Genomic DNA, 16,854 nt, shown 5'->3' on the forward strand with positions numbered 1-16,854 from the left:
TCCCCGCTTCTGCAAGAAGACTCAACATGACCTGACAATGGTGATCAAGGTCAAGTATTTGCAGAGTGGAAGGAACCGCTGAGTCATAAACCTGACTCCTCATAATCTAGTCTGCACAATACCAGAGCACGGTAAACATGGAGATGAGTGTTACAGTCTGCACCCCAAGGTGTGTGCACCAGAAGGTGGAGACCATAAATCTTCTGCATGCAGGCAGTCTTTAAGTGGCAAATATAGGGCAACCATGTCAGCTTCTTATCAAAAATCAGGCCCAGGAAACAAGATTGTGCTAAAACATCAAGGAGCTGGTAGCATAAATAAAGTTCTGGATCGAGTTGTACTGTGGGTCGAGGGCAAAAATGCATGACCTATGTTTTGGAGGGAGAAAACTGGATTCTATGGGAGGTGGCCCATGCAGAGACCTGTCCCATGGCACCTTGGAGCTGGTGCTCAGCAGATGCTACTGAGTGGGAGCTACACCAAATGCAAAAATTGTCAACATACAATGCTGGGGTAACCACAGGCCCAACAGAGAATACAAGCCCATTGACGGCCAGAGGAAGAGATGATATTTAAAACAGAACCCTGTGGGGTACTGTTCTTCGGAATCTAAGGGGCACTGAGTGAAGTGTCAACCCGAACCTGGAGGAGCCAGTGAGATAAAAACTCACGGATAAAAACCTGAATGGGGCCATTGAAGCCCCAGTCATGGAGGGAAACTAAAACTTGATGGCGCCAAGCCATGTCATATGCCTTATGTAGGTCAAAGAAGAGTGTGAAAAGGTGCCGGCAGTTAGTAAAAGCCTGTCAGATTACTGTTTCCAATCTCAGTAAATGGTCAGTTGGAGATCATCCTTCACAGAAGCCACACTGATACAGGGACAAAAGGCCACGAGATTCAAGTACCCAACATAATCTGAAGCTTACCATTCTCTCGAGCAGTTTACAAAGCACATATATCAAGGCAATTGGGCGGTAGCTGTTGAGAAACATTGTGTTCTTCCCAGGCTTAAAGACGGGGATAACTATACTGTCTCGCCATTGCGAAGGGAAAGCACCAGTGACCCAAGTGCAGTTGAAGACCCTGAGTTTTGTTGCCTCTGGGGAACGTCCAAGTATTGGATCATCTGGTTGTGGATGGAATCCGGGCCTGGGGCTGTGTCACATGAAGAGACAAGAACCTGCAAGAATTCCCATTCAGTGAAGGGTTCATTACAGAGTTCAGCTTAGTGCAGGCTGAAACAAAGGGGGTATTGTTCTACTCGGTATTTCCACAGGAGAAAGGTAGCAGAGTAGGAAGAGGATGCTGATCCAATCATGAAGTGTGTTGCCAGTTGTTCTGCAAGGACCAATGGATCAGTGTACAGAGCACCCTGGAGATTAATACCCTGGACTAACACGTGACTGTCGCCGGCAGCCCAGAAGGCTACAGAGTTTGGACCAAACCTGCGACGAAGAGGCATACATCCCCAGGGAGGAACCATAGCAATCCCAGCATTCCTTTTTATTCTGCTTAAGAAGGTAACGAGTCTTAGCATGGAGACGCTTCAAAGTGAGGAGGCTGGTCTGTGAATGGTGTCATTTAAATCGCTGCAGCACCCATCGGTATTCCTAGACAGCACTGCTACATCCTTGGTCCACCATAGTACCAGTTGATGATGAGGGAGACCTGTGGATTGGCGGACAGCAGTGCCAGCACCATGAAGAATAGTGAGAAAGACGTCTTGCATGACTGCATCAATGCATTTCGAGAGGGAGGTGTCGAAGTGCACAGAAGACATATATAAAGGCCAATTGGCCCTGCAGAATGCCCAATGTGGGGGCCTGTCTGCCTGGTGGCAGTAGGGGAACTACAGAATCAGCAAGAAGTGGTCACTGTCACAAACATCATCATGGATGGCCAGTGTAGGAGAGCCATGAGAGTGAGGGAGGTGACTGTGATATCGAGAGCAGTAAAGGTCCCATGAGCAGCAGTGAAGTGGGTAGGGGAACAATCATTGAGGAGACTCAAATCAAAATATGTAATAAGTTGGTCAATTAGGAGACCTCAACCTGTGGAAGTGGCACTCCCCCACAGTGGATGGAGGGCACTGAAGTCCCCAAGGATGAGGAACATGGCAGGAGTTGCTGTATTAAGGTAGACAGTTCAACATAAGGAAGTGGCCTACCTAGAGGGAGTTAAACATTGCAAATGGCGATTGCACTCTAGTCACTAATGCCTCCAGGTTGGCATGAAGGGGATCTAGTCACAATGACATCTGAGTTAACCAAAGCACAGACCCCGCCAGATGCTATCCCAGGGCCGGCATGGTTCCGACAGAATGCCCAATAACCACGAAATGTTGGCAAGTGGTCATCACGGAAGGGTATTTCTTGAACAGCAAGACAGAATGCAGAATACGAGGAAACAAGGTGTTGTATTTCTGATAGATGACAATAATATCCGTTGCAATTACCCTGTGCACTGTGGTAAGAGTCCAGTTAGACATTCACAAGTCAAGAGGAGGTCATGTCACTTGGTCAGTCATCATCAACAACAAGGATGGGGTGACATCCACAAATAAGATGTCAGGCTCAGGTTTTGAAGAGGGAGATGGTACCTCTGGGGACACCGGGGGCCCTATCTTAGGACTTACGTTTTCTTCTTCTTCTTCATCTTCTCTTTTGGAGGTGGAGGGCAGGGCGCAGTGGGAGTACAGATGTCTGCAAGATCCGGAACCAATAGAGTGTAGGCAACCTTTCAGCACGTAGATGGTGGTGCGTCTCGTTGCCGAATTGTGGTAGGAGGCTTCCAGCCTGAGAGACGCTGGGGAGAGGGGTTCCGGAGGGGAGGGGGGGGGGCGGGGTGGGGGGGAGTGGCATTCATGGCACGTGCCGAAGAAGGTGGGCACTTCTTTGGCCGGAGAGGGGGAGCAGCTCCCAGACAGGAGCCTCAGCATAAGACAGGTGAACCTTGACCACCTCTGGGAGGGTATCCTCCTTGAAAGCCAGAATGAAGGCACCAGTCTCGGTGCCATTGTCTTTGCAACTCCTCTGCAGACGTCAAAGAAAATGAACGCCATGGTGCTCCAGATTAGCCTAGAGTTCCTCATCAGTTTGCAGGACGAGGTCCCTGGGACAATATTCAGAGATTGGTGAGAGTAATAGACACTGGAACATTGCCGAGACAATCACAAGCACAAAGACCTGCAGACTGAGTGGAAAAAGAAGCTTTGATCAACAGGGAGCCCAACCACGTCTCACCAAGAGACTCCACTTCACCAAACTTGCCCTCTATATTATCCACAAAAAACAATGGCTTTGCGCCTGTGAATGTGTCCCCATCCATCCAAGTACAGATGAGGTAGCAGGGAAAGTGTTTCATCCTAAGATGCCAAGCCTGATCCTCCTCCCATAGTGTAGCCAGGGAAGGGAAGGCCATTGGGTCATACAAAGCAGCACCCAATGATCCTTCACCATTCAAAGTGATGGCTGTTTGAGAACAGTCAGATTTTTGCGGCTTGATATGCTTCATGTGCCAAGCATCTGCCCTGATACCACCCACTCTGTGACCAGGGGCTCCCCCCATGGACACCTACCAGCCACTGCAAGGGCAGCCTGGCATGGTGGCTGTTGCCGCGAGTTCTTATGCTCCAGGTAGACAAACAACCACTACTTGGCATACGTGGGGAAGGGAACAGCTCACGTATCAGTAGGGTGAATCCTGTGTTGTCAGATGGATACTTGTCGCCCCATCACATGGACTGGCTACATGTGCTGGTGACCTAGCTGGGTGTAGGGGGGGGGGGGGGGGGGAGGGAGTAACAGTTGGGAAGGAGGGGCGGGGAAGGAGAATCCATAACGTAGACACTAGGAAGAGACTTCTTCCCCCAAATGACTCACACTAAAAACAGAAAATTTAGAAGTGGAGGTTAAACCTCAAGCAGGGACCTAAACACGAAAAAGGATGAATGAACAGGCAGAAGGAACAAAATTGCAATCAAGACAGAGAACCAGGTAGATAGCCAGGTTGATATAAATCAGAACACTGAATTAGAGGAAGGAGGGGGGCAACAAGGAAGGAGTGAGGGTAGGGAGGGAGGGCAACGTGAAGGAAATGCAGTCAGGAAAAGAAGAATGGACTGCAGTAGCTTGGGGCCCCGTGTACGCCACACAAGAACTCTTGAAAGAACAGTGAGCCCCCTGGGGAGAAACCATGTTGACATACAGGAACATATACTGGTTGTAACTAATATATGAGTGATCAAGATGTAAACAAAGAAAATGGGGTTATTTGTTAGTTGAAACTTCGAAGAGTACACACACACACACACACACACAAAACATGTTCAAGGACTTATAATCATAGTGGCAGTCTGGCGGTTCGTTAACATGCTCCTGATTTTTTTGAAGATGTCACTGACATGAAGTGTGTCAAAGGTAGTTACATTTTTCAGGTCCCATTTCATTATTCATTTTAACAATATTCTCTTTTTTCCCTGAGCAGAGCCTTTACGTTTATTAACAATTCTCACTTTTAATAGGATCAGTTTTAAAATTCATAGTTAACATCCTTTGGGCCTTCAGGGCCTGGATGAGGAGGTCATTTTAAAGTTAAGATCCACAAAGTTTCAGCTTTAAGTGTATCAGGAAAATATGATTCACTGAAGCTATGATTCTTAACCAGTTTATAATTAGTAAGTCATCATAAACAACATTATAAAACCTAATATACTGTAAATATGGTAACCAAGGTTCATTTATGTACTAAACAAATAATATCAGTCCATTGTATAAAAAAAGGAAATTTCAACAAATCAATGGAGTATGTAACATTATTTATAACACCTATGCACTGAATCAAATTTCTAAAGAGTTTGATCATATAAAAATGAAGTTTATCACAAAAATTTGTCATTGTACAAGATGCAACCTTACTTTGCAACAAGCTCATCAAGGTGGAACTTATTGGCAGTCTTCATGAGGTCTAGTGTGAAAGAATCTCCTTGAGAAAAATCCACCAAATCAGTATATACCCACTTCAGAACAGCAAAACCCACTTCTGGCTCCAAGAAACTCCAATCTGAAATTACATATTGTCAAATGTAGACAAGACAGACATGTCAAAGGAGTAGTAAACAAATACAACAAACTATTAAATAAAGATAAAGACAGACTGCTCAGAGAGTCTCGAACAGACCATTTCTGGAAAGTATGAGAGAGCTGTAATGAATATGTTAAAAAAAATTTCCTTGCTGAGGATAAATCTTTATTTATAGTGAGTGACAAAATCTTTCCTTATGTCTACACACTTTGTTCATAATTATGAACTACAGCAACAGCAACAGTAGCAGGATGCGTGTTTTCCAGTCACAGATAAGTAATATACATGTTAATGTAACTGTAGAGACGGCACTTTTCCAGGGTTTCTTATTATTTAAAAAAGTTCACTGCAACCAAGGCAGAATATACAAAAACATATCCTGGTACCTGGAGAGCTTCTGTAACTGTATGAATGCTTCTATAGGTCCATCTTTATACATATGGTTGCAGCACCTTGTCTGTTCAATATAAAATGTCAAATCCAAACACCTTCAGCTGTCTAAATTTCCATCAATTTGAGCAATTAGTTTCAGCACTACGTTAAGCCATCTTCAGTCCACCTGACTGACATGTAGGACGAATACCCACCTCTGCTCCAGTCGAAATATGGGCCAGCCTTCAGTAACTGGCATTCGTAGATTTCTACTTGACAGTGATCCCTTTGATCACCCCTTGCAACTCAAGTGGTTATCAAAGGGATCATCATGTTAAGAAGAAATCTATGGTGAACACTGGCTCCTATTTTGACTGGGCCAGATGTGGGATTTGTCCTGTAGGTCAGACTGCCTGAACATGGCTTAATGTAGTGCTGAAACCAGTTGCTCAAATAAAATAAAAACTGGAAGTTTAGATGGCTGAAGATGTTTTGACTGAACATTTTATAGCAATGTTTGTCTAAACTAAGATGGACTAACTAATCTAAAACACGTCATTTATTGTCCTCTACGTGCTTTGTGGGTTATCCTAAGACCTATTACCGCAACTGATGGAAAGTCCAGTATGGAATAACAGTCATATGGAAAGGATAGATTGCTACTCAACACAGACGAGGCACTGAGTTATTGACAGACACAATGAAAAAGACTACCAAATATTTAAGCTTTTGGACAAAGCCCTAGTTCTGAAGTAGGAAATAACGCACATCCACAAGAGCACAACACTCACTCACTCTCTCTCTCTCTCTCTCTCTCTCTCTCTCTCTCTCTCTCTCTCTCTCACACACACACACACACACACCTCTGAATGATGAGGTCTGACAGTGACCACATCTGACATGACCAATGCTCAGCTGCAGTGAGTGGTGGGGTTATGGAGGCAGTTTGAGGTGGGTAGGGGGAGGGATAGTTGCCTGTGGGAGCATTCGTGGATGTGGTGGTAACAGGATACACACACCTGTTATGCATGCTGGGTGTTTTGTGTTGGTAGGGTAGAAGGTGTGTGAAGTACTGGAGTGGGAGCAGAGACTTCAACCTCCCCTCAGCAAAACACTGCACTCAGCAACCATATCCTGCTCCCACCAACTCCCTGCATGCTCCAACAGGCAGCATTACCAGCTACCCCCACCTCTACCTTGCTGCCCCTCCGCCTCCCCACCCTATGCACACCACCACCTTATCATCACCACTCACCCCAATTAGTTGCTGCTGATGTCAGATGCCACTGCAGTAAGGCCTCAGTGCGCAGAGACAGTGACATGTATGTGCAAGTTGTGCATGTGTGTGTTTGTGAGTGCTACCTCGGAATAAGGACTTTGAATGAGAGCTTAATTATTGTAACAGTCTTTTTATTGTGACAGTCTGCACCTCAGTGCTTCCTTTACATGGTGAGTAGCAATCTATCCTTTCCATGTTGTTGCTATTACAGCATCTGTGACCTTTAAACCAATCTATGTGCCACACCTCAATCATACGCTATTACTGAAAGCATAATAGAAGGGTTGTCCAAAGAGTAATCTCCATAAGGCTTTAAAATAAAATAAAGCAAAATTGCTAGAGCAAATTTAGAAGGAAAATCTTGAAACTACACATTTGTATTATTTCTTCTCCTTAATCATGTTTCAGATTAAGCATTTCTTATTTATCTTTCCAGAACTGATACACTTCCTCTGAATAAAATTATGATGTTTCACATAGCAGCCAGACTACAATATTTACTTACTTATTTTCTAACACACAGAGTTTGTTGTCTACTGGAATGGCAAACTATCCGCATTAACTACTGTGGAAAAAAAAGAAAAGTATACTATAATTTTAGAATATAGTCTGCTGTTACATACTTTGCAGCAAAATATACTAATAATTTACTTGAAATGTACATTACAAATTCTTCATATTGCAGTAAAACTACCCCTAATTACTTGCTAAATTCTCTATTTCTAATGCTTCCTGATAGCAGCACTACTTATATGCATTCATCCAGGGCAATCACAGCTGAACTGCTCCAGTCAACCACATTGACTGTCAGTCATTCCCTGACACACAAACATTCCTTAACTACACTATCTAATAATTATCACAAAACTGATTGTATACTCTGATTTGTGACATCTTATTTATAAATTTAGTACTGCAACTGTAGTTCAGTTGCGCATTTTGATCTTTAAAGGAAAAATGCTATGCTTTAGCAACCATTATCTCAGTATCAGATAACTGTAAACCTAGAGCAAAGTTGCACAGGCACTCCATTTTTTTCGCATATGCTAAGCGCTGCATCCTCAAAAGTATCTTTTCAGGGAACTTCAACAATATGCAGTATTTAAGACTGTAACATCAAGTTCTTTGGGCGATGCAAGGACTGTCACATCAGAAAAATACACGCTGTTCATTCACATCCATGGCATACCTCAACAAATTCCTATTAACCATACCCCTTGTATACAACAACAAAATTCTGAGTGGTGTTGTCTTAGTGTTCTGTTACCTCATGTGATCCCTCCTTGTTTCCTTTATCTTCAACTACACATCTACCTTTCCTTGTAAGTTCCTCTCTTTCATCCTACCACTGATCTTAGTTTAAGGCCTCTAGGTTCCATCTCTAAAAAATCCACGTTTGTATCATCATCCTGAAGTGCTTTATCGGAGGCAAAGTGTTGAGAGCCAAGCCAATTTCTCACATACATTACGAGGTGGAAATCACATCGAGCTAAGTCTGAACTGTAAGGTGCATGTTCAAAAATATTCCATTTGAAATGACAACTATTCTAGTGCCTGCCAGGCACTTACGACACTGTTGTGGCTCATCTCCGTTTTCTGTAAGTGCCACAGTAGCCTCCAGAATTGACAGTTCTCCTCCTGTTCTGCAAAATAGATTTGTTTAGCACCTCAAACAATAGTATAATCTTTCTGGCTGAGAGGTTGGCATGCTCTTTTTAGCCCACTGAGCGGAGCAGTGTGACCCCACACTACTGACTGTATTTGTTCCTGCATTAGGACAGGAAACCCATGTTTTGTCATCAGTCACAGTTATGTCCGCTTCAATAGCTGAGTGGTCAGTGTGACAGAATGACATGCAAGGGGCCTGGGTTTGATTTCTAGCTGGGTCGGAGATTTTCTCATCTTGGGGACTGGGTGTTGTGATATCTTCTTCATCATATCATACTCATTGATATGCACAGCACAGCACCAAAGTTGCATCATCTTTTTAGACTTGCTGACCTGTCTACTCGATGGGAGGCCTAGCCATACAAAATTTCATTACAGTCACAATACTGTTCAATAATCCTGTGTTGGTACTGAGATGGTAAAGGAAGTACAGAAAGTACGTCACCTATTGAGTTTTACTGTTCTCAAAACATATTTTGGAAGGAGCGCAGAACTTACAGTATCCTAATTGTTTATGGTTACAATCTCTTGAAAAACACTCCAATAAAATCTACAGAAAGTTGTCCAATAGTTGAGATATCATGAAATGCTGGTTTTCAAAAATTGTTTTCAACAATTTGCTCCAATGGTTTGTTGCTGACTACCGATGGATGTCATCATCATGAAAGTGTGTCTTTCTACTCCAACAATAGCATTTGTTCGCAACCAAATAATAAATGGAGAGAGAGGGTGCATAAAAAGCACAATAAAGGAAAAACAAGAGTCAAAGATCATGGTAAAGAGCAAATATGTATCAGGATGAGGAGCCTCTAGGAAAATAAGGCCCTCCAATTGTATCTATTGATAAATTTAATTTTCTGACAAGTGAATCAGATCTTATCATTGTAGTCATTTTCTTGCCATTATTTCAATGCTTCAGTTGCAATAGTGGTGTCATTTCCAGGATACACAGAGTTGTGATACCTGTGGCATATTGGATATGCCACAGATCTAATAAGTTTAGTCATTTAAACCATCACAGCCACTCTGCAGTGACACCTGGATCAATCTTTTTGTTGAAAGATATATTCATGTGCAAGCTTGGTGTCTCCAAAGCAAATAGACATATGCACTCTTCACAAAGCTTGGTGGGACGAGTTCCAATGTTTGGTGGCACTTTCTTTTATCCTGAGTTTGTTGAGATGTGCGTTACTTTACCATTAGTCTTCTCATTGATGCAGAGGTCTTCATAGAAGATAAGAACTTAAGTCAGCTACAGGGATGGTGTTCATAAATTGGTTATTCATAAAGGCTGCCTTGGCTGGTTAATACAGGTAGCTAATGCCAAGAGTGTTGACACAACACTTCACCAAAAGGAAGATAATTGTGGCTCCTGTTCTGCAAGGGTAGTATACAAGCACCTGAATGTCTTACTTTAGCAGATATTTTGGAAAGCACCCTACTGTTACCTGGACATTGCTGAGAGAGTCACTATATAAGAGCTGCTTTGATGGAGAGGGTTTTGGTATAGATCAGTGCTTTCAGAAGTATTCTCAATTATGCAGTATAAATGATACACTCACTTGTTACAGAACAGTTTTTGAAGAAATTATTTGTCCTTATGCAGATTCAACTTTTCCACTATCTTTGGATCTGGCTGGAGGGTTCATACCCTTGCAGGACAGAGTACAATTACGGTGTTAAATTACTGGGATACTGTGAACCTTAATGTTATGTGTGAGGTACATTTGCATGGCAGGGCAGGGGATGTGCCGTTATGGAACTTGTAATGTCAGGATAAGAGTGTGGGGTTTCTAGTGTAAAAGAGGGCTCTAGGCAAATATTGGTGACTTATATCAAAGCTGGTCAGGTTTCTTTCCTTAAAAAAAAAACCAATTATACAATTTTATGAGGCTGGGTTATCTGCTTTTGCAGGTGGTATTTACGATGAAAGTAATGAGCTAATTTTTTGCATACACGTCACTTGACATGTGGCATGCAGGTCAACTTGCTATCAAGAAGCAAGAATACAGGCACATCCTGGGAGTTCACCGATCAAAGACAGCACCCATAAGTTTCAGCCTATGTCTGTATTCTATGTAATGCCATTTGCAGACAATTTTCGGCAAACAGAGTGACAAGGAGCCATAACAGATGCGAAGAGTATTAACATGCAGTGCTGTTGATACATTAGTCCCAGGGCAGTCACAGTTTCATCTTTTGCAGTAGTGGAAAGGGTGATACTTACAACAGACTCCTGTAACATTCTCGATTTCTTATTCACTTAGTTTTCTAAGGGCTGAAAGAACCTAGAAGACAAGAAGTTCTGTATAAAGGTAGACAACTTGTGTCAGAATTGTAGGGTGTCTGGGAAGTAGCTAACATATAATAGCCAGTCAATGCCGACATTTCCATGTAATGCTTTGGTAAAGAGCTCCTTGATGTAGGTTCAGATGAGGATCAGTACAGAGGACTGGAGTGATGATAATTACAGTGATCTTGCTGGGGATGAGTATCCATTTGTGTGTCTCAACTTACCCACCTGAGCAGCTGAGATATTTACAGTTATTAAACTCAACCGCCTTTCTTCTGCTGTTTGGTAAGTAACCATACTCCTCTCCAATTTGTTTGGGTAGAATTATACTGGCAGTCAAGGAGTTTTAACTGTGCATTGTAGGGCTCACCCTTTTCTAGGTATCTTGGCTATTTATTTGGATCACTAAACAACAGACTTGCATTAAAGACCTCCAAATGAACAAGATATAGTAGCTTTCTTTGCATGTATAATGATATTTGTAGCATGTTGCATAATTTCATAAATCCGTTTCATTTGGTTTGGCGGGAGTTGGGATGCAGAGGATTCTGCCTGCTGTTAGACCATTTCAGGAACCAATGTAGCAACTCTCCAGCTGGAGGCATGGGATTGTCAATATGATGGGATTATCACTGCTATCACATAAGTCATGAATGTACCATTTTAACACTAGTGCTAGGGTACAGATGTATAAGGAAAGATCACTAGAAGAGAAACTAACATCTGCAGCACCAAAAGTGCATTGGTGTCCCACGATTCAATGAACAAAAGTCCATTTCATTTAAGAAGTATTTCAACAATTTGTCTCTGCTGACCGTATTTGTGCTGCCTCAAAACATGGAGATGAAGGCTGGGTGTAATTGTTGTATTAGCTCTTTAAGTTTCTGCCATTTTATGTTTCTATTAAGTTGAAGATATTCATCACAGGTTACTAATATCATAGTTAAGTGGACTATATTAGCTATTGTTACAAGAGCAGCATTCAACACCATCTGATCACTATAGGATGAGTGCTAGCCACGGTGCAAACACCCCATGTAGTACTGAGAAACTATGGGAGGACGTATATCCATTTGCCACAATTCTCATAAAGCAACACACTTAAAGGATTAAATTGACATTAGCTGTTTCAACTCTGACAGATGACAATATCTACGGGCAGTCTTAGTGTAGTACAGCTAGGTATTGAAAGCAGTGAAGATGATCGTCGTCTTCACAGCACATCAAGCTTCATGATCACAGTAGATGTACTCCTACCCTGAACCAATAAATGACTGCCATGCTCACTTATCTGAGGAAAAGGCAACTGCCTCCCTCAGGCACTAACTGAACTAAAAACAGTGCACACTCATCTGCTGGTATACTTACAGATTTTTCCTAGAGATCAGGCTTTGGAAATAAAGGTCCTCATTCATTTGAAAGCTCTATTTGAAAATATAGAATTATTATGAAACTGGCCTTAAATGAATATCTAAATAATAAACTGTTTATGCAAGCAGCAAAAGACTTTCAGCTCAGGAAAGGACAATGTTGAGGACCTAGGACAAAAATGAAAATGGATTTTAGGCCCAGTGAGAGACAAGTTAGCGCATGGCAGATGACAAGAGATGCTGAAAATCATGAAGGCTTGATTACGACATTAGATACTTAACTGCAAAAGCAGAAAGAGTTCCCCAAAACATTCAAATGAAGCTGAATTACTGTTGAATATACGTAATAAATAAAAACAGGCATAAGTACAACTATGGAGAAAGCATTCAATATACACTGATGGAAAAAAATCACAACACCAAAAATAGTTGACACACAGTAATGAAATTTCAGGAATGCATTTGTGTAGGTGACACATTTAAGTGATGAACACTGCAAGATCACAAGGTAATGTGAGTGAAAGGTAAGTCATTGCAAATGTGAAATTCTGTTACTTTAGTAACTGGTGTAACCACAAGAATGGTGAATTCATGCAAAATGTGCATGCATTGTGCCGCACAGGTGCTGGATATCAGACAGTGGGATGGAGTTCCATGCCTACGGCACTTGGTCAATACAGGGACAGTTAATGCTGTTTGTGGATAACGTTTGAGTTGTTATCCGATGATGTCCCATATGTGCTCTACTGTAAGACAGATCTGGTGATCAGGCAAGCAAAGGCAACATGTTGACACTCTATAAAGCATGTTGTGTTGCAACACTGGATGTTTATGAGCTTTATCCTGTTGGAAAACAGTTCATGAATAGCAGCATAACAGGTTGAATTACCAGATTGACATACAATTTTGCAGAGAGGGTGTGTGAGATAACCATGAGACTGCTCCTACTGTTATACGAAACAGCAGATCAGACCACAACTCCTAGTGTAGGTCCAGTGTACCTATAATGCAGGCAGGTTGGCTGCAGGCCCTCAGCTGGCCACCTCATAACACACAGCAAACACTGGTATCGAGGCAGAATCAGCTTTCATCAGAAAATAGAATGGATCTCCAGCCCACCCTCCAATGGGCTCTTGCTCAACACCTGGATTCTTAAGTGGCAGTGGTTTGGAGTCAGTGGAGTGCAAATCATAGGGTGTCTGGTTTGGAGCTGTTCTTGAAATAACTGTTTTGCAACAGTCTGTTGTGTCACTGAGCTGACAACTGCTCAAAGTGCTGCTGCAGATGCAGTACAATGTACCAGAGCAATATGCCGAACCAATGGTCTTCCCTCTTGGCAATGTCACATGGCCATTCAGAGCCTGGTCTTCTTGTGACTGCATAGTGTCATGACCACCACTGCCAGCAAAGATGTACAGTGGCTACATTCCTGCCAAGTCTTTCTGCAGTATTGCAGAAGGAACATCCAGCACCCTGCAGCCCTATTATACAACCTCTTTCGAACCGAGTGACGTGTTAATAATGGCATCTTTGTTGCCTTAAGGGCATTACTGAGTAACATCAACTGATCCCGCCCAATCTCAAACGTAAATAACACTCACAACCATTACATTTAAAGTAAGTCTGATTTGCAGCTTCATAATGGCACTACTAGCATCACTCTTATGTCACTGGTACCACATTTTAATAGACATCAACTTTCAGATGTAGAAACACAACTAACAACTTTTCATTCATGCCGCCCAACTCCTCCTTGGTGTTAGAAATTTTTTTCTATCAGTTTATATAAGAACTAAATCTTATATAAAATCCTTTACAATGTTTTTTTTTTTTTTTTTAAAAAAGCACTAAAAATATTGATCCCATCTAAATTCAGGCAATAGATAAAATTTGTTTGTCCAGAAGTCGCACGAAGTAATGGCCGCTATCGACAGGGGATCTCAAGTTGATTCCGTATTTCTAGATTTCCGGAAAGCTTTTGACACCGTTCCTCACAAGCGACTTCTAATCAAGCTGCGGAGCTATGGGGTATCGTCTCAGTTGTGCGACTGGATTCGTGATTTCCTGTCAGGAAGGTCGCAGTTCGTAGTAATAGACGGCAAATCATCGAGTAAAACTGAAGTGATATCAGGTGTTCCCCAGGGAAGCGTCCTGGGACCTCTACTGTTCCTGATCTATATAAATGACCTGGGTGACAATCTGAGCAGTTCTCTTAGACCGTTCGCAGATGAAGCTGTAATTTACCGTCTAGTAAGGTCATCCGAAGACCAGTATCAGCTGCAAAGCGATTTAGAAAAGATTGCTGTATGGTGTGTCAGGTGGCAGTTGACGCTAAATAACGAAAAGTGTGAGATGATCCACATGAGTTCCAAAAGAAATCCGTTGGAATTCGATTCGATTACTCGATAAATAGTAAAATTCTCAAGGCTGTCAATTCAACAAAGTACCTGGGTGTTAAAATTACGAACAACTTCAGTTGGAAGGACCACACAGATAATATTGTCGGAAAGGCGAGCCAAAGGTTGCATTTCATTGGCAGGACACTTAGAAGATGCAACAAGTCCACTAAAGAGACAGCTTACACTACACTCGTTCGTCCTCTGTTAGAATATTGCTGTGCGGTGTGGGATCCTTACCAGGTGGGATTGACGGAGGACATCGAAAGGGTGCAAAAAAGGGCAGCTCGTTTTGTATTATTGCGTTATAGGGGAGAGAGTGTGGCAGATATGATACACGAGTTGGGATGGAAGTCATTACAGCATAGACGTTTTTCGTCGCGGCGAGACCTTTTTACGAAATTTCAGTCACCAACTTTCTCTTCCGAATGCGAAAATATTTTGTTGAGCCCAACCTACATAGGTAGGAATGATCATCAAAATAAAATAAGAGAAATCAGAGCTCGAACAGAAAGGTTTAGGTGTTCGTTTTTCCCGCTCGCTGTTCGGGAGTGGAATAGTAGAGAGAGAGTATGATTGTGGTTCGATGAACCCTCTGCCAAGCACTTAAATGTGAATTGTAGAGTAGTCATGTAGATGTAGATGCTCATTAATCTTGAGAGCATTGAAACATAAGACTGTAAAGTGAATGGAGAAATACCATATTCTATCTTCTGAAACTGGTTCACTGAAAACGACTAAGGTTTCTAGTTTTAAACACTGCAGATGCAAAAGCTATAGACAAAAATAAGTTGGGGCATAAAAGAGAAGGAAACAGAGTGCTGACCAATGGGCAGTTATGGTAGTTACTGATAAGGAAGGAAGTACTTAACCTTGCAACAGTCTACTTTGGGCCACTTAAACAGCACATGACTTTCCAGCCTTCACAAATGATTGAAGTGCAGGTAAGCAGCACTGTGTACCTATGGCACTGAGATAAATTTGTTGTAGTTAAATAGGAACATATTTTGTGTTCCCATGTGATGAGCTGTTTTGAAGAGTCTTATATAAGGGTCAACATGGATTACACAACCACTTATACTCTGCAACCCTGCTAGCTTTGTCAGTTCTCAAAATTCAGAATATGACCTACAGCTGAGCCCACACTAACTGGTTGGTTGTTTGGTTGGCTGGTTGAAGGGGGAGCGGACCAAACAGTCATCTATCTCACAATCCAAGGTGACAGAAATAAAGAGGTACAACAGCACATCCGGCGTAGATGCAAAGACAAAGGCCTCCCAAACCAATGCCAGTGTTAAATGAGGGACTCCAATTCCACAACAAAATTCACGTACTTAAATTAAGGAGAGCAAACCACTTTCGCAGAGGAAACTGAGGACAGGCATAACCATGCAAGTGTTGTCTGCTAACACCCACATCAAGGAGAGTGGGGGAATATGTTTAGTGTGAATGGCCATGTAGTATGTCATATTCTGAATCTTGAGAACTGACAAAACTAGCAGGGTTACACAGTATAACTGATTGTGTAATCCATGTTGACTCTTATTTTTTGTTTTAGGGTGCAAAACTAACAAGGGTCATGTGTGTCCAAGTCAAAACTGTAGAATACAAAGACAAAGAGAAGAGTTAAAACCGACTACACATTAAATCAACTGACAGAAGAAAAGACAGCTAAAAACAGGGATGTGGAGAAAGGTCTACAAAATGAGTCAGAGATACGGAGGTCCTGAACTAAAGATTAAATGTGCCCCATATTGCTACAACAGATAAAAAGTAAAACATGGTCGATACCCCATGCATTGTTCTCTGAAATGGCTGGTAACTCAGATGGCAAACAAATGATAACATAAGTGTTTAAGAAAGGGCATTCTGTCAGGAAATGACAGACCGTCAAAAGTCGAGGGCAACGAGCACAAAGTGGTGGGGGAGCACCACTTAACAAATGGCCATGGCTAAAAAGACAGTGCTCAATACACAACCTAGGTAAAATGATCTCCTCACAATGAGAGGGCAGAGAGGTGGTCATCCAAGCTGCTGGGAGAGGCTTAATTCCCTGGAGCTTGTTCCAATGAAGGGAGGACGAGTGGTGACGCCAAAGTGACACCACTTGCTGACAGATGGCAACACAGAGGTCATAGGAGGGAATGAAAGAACTACCAGACTGTGGTACGAGGACTGCAGCCTTGGCAGCGGCATCAGGGGACCTCGTTTGCTGTCAGACCAACGTGACCAGGAACCCACATAAACATCACACTGGCTCCATCAAAAGTGAGCAAGTGACAGCTTTCCTGGACCTGTTGCATTAAGGAATGGACAGTGTACAGCACACAGAGGCTTTGAACGGCACCGAGAGAGTTGGAGCACACGACACAATTGATGAGTCTGTGTCGCCG

General features: G+C 42.5%; 1 protein-coding gene across 3 annotated transcripts in view; it reads right to left on the bottom strand.

Moving 5' to 3' along the window:
• The window catches only part of LOC126284505 (rabankyrin-5), a 499,589-nt gene that overhangs the window by 417,198 nt on the left and 65,537 nt on the right, over positions 1-16,854 (bottom strand). For all 3 annotated transcript variants that reach the window (XM_049983482.1, XM_049983481.1, XM_049983480.1), the window contains exon 4: positions 4,918-5,062. In XM_049983482.1, the coding sequence (XP_049839439.1) occupies positions 4,918-5,062 (145 nt within the window). The remainder of the gene's footprint in view (positions 1-4,917; positions 5,063-16,854) is intronic.

This window comes from Schistocerca gregaria, chromosome 8 (genome assembly GCF_023897955.1).
Source record: "Schistocerca gregaria isolate iqSchGreg1 chromosome 8, iqSchGreg1.2, whole genome shotgun sequence".
Lineage (NCBI taxonomy): Eukaryota > Metazoa > Arthropoda > Insecta > Orthoptera > Acrididae > Schistocerca > Schistocerca gregaria.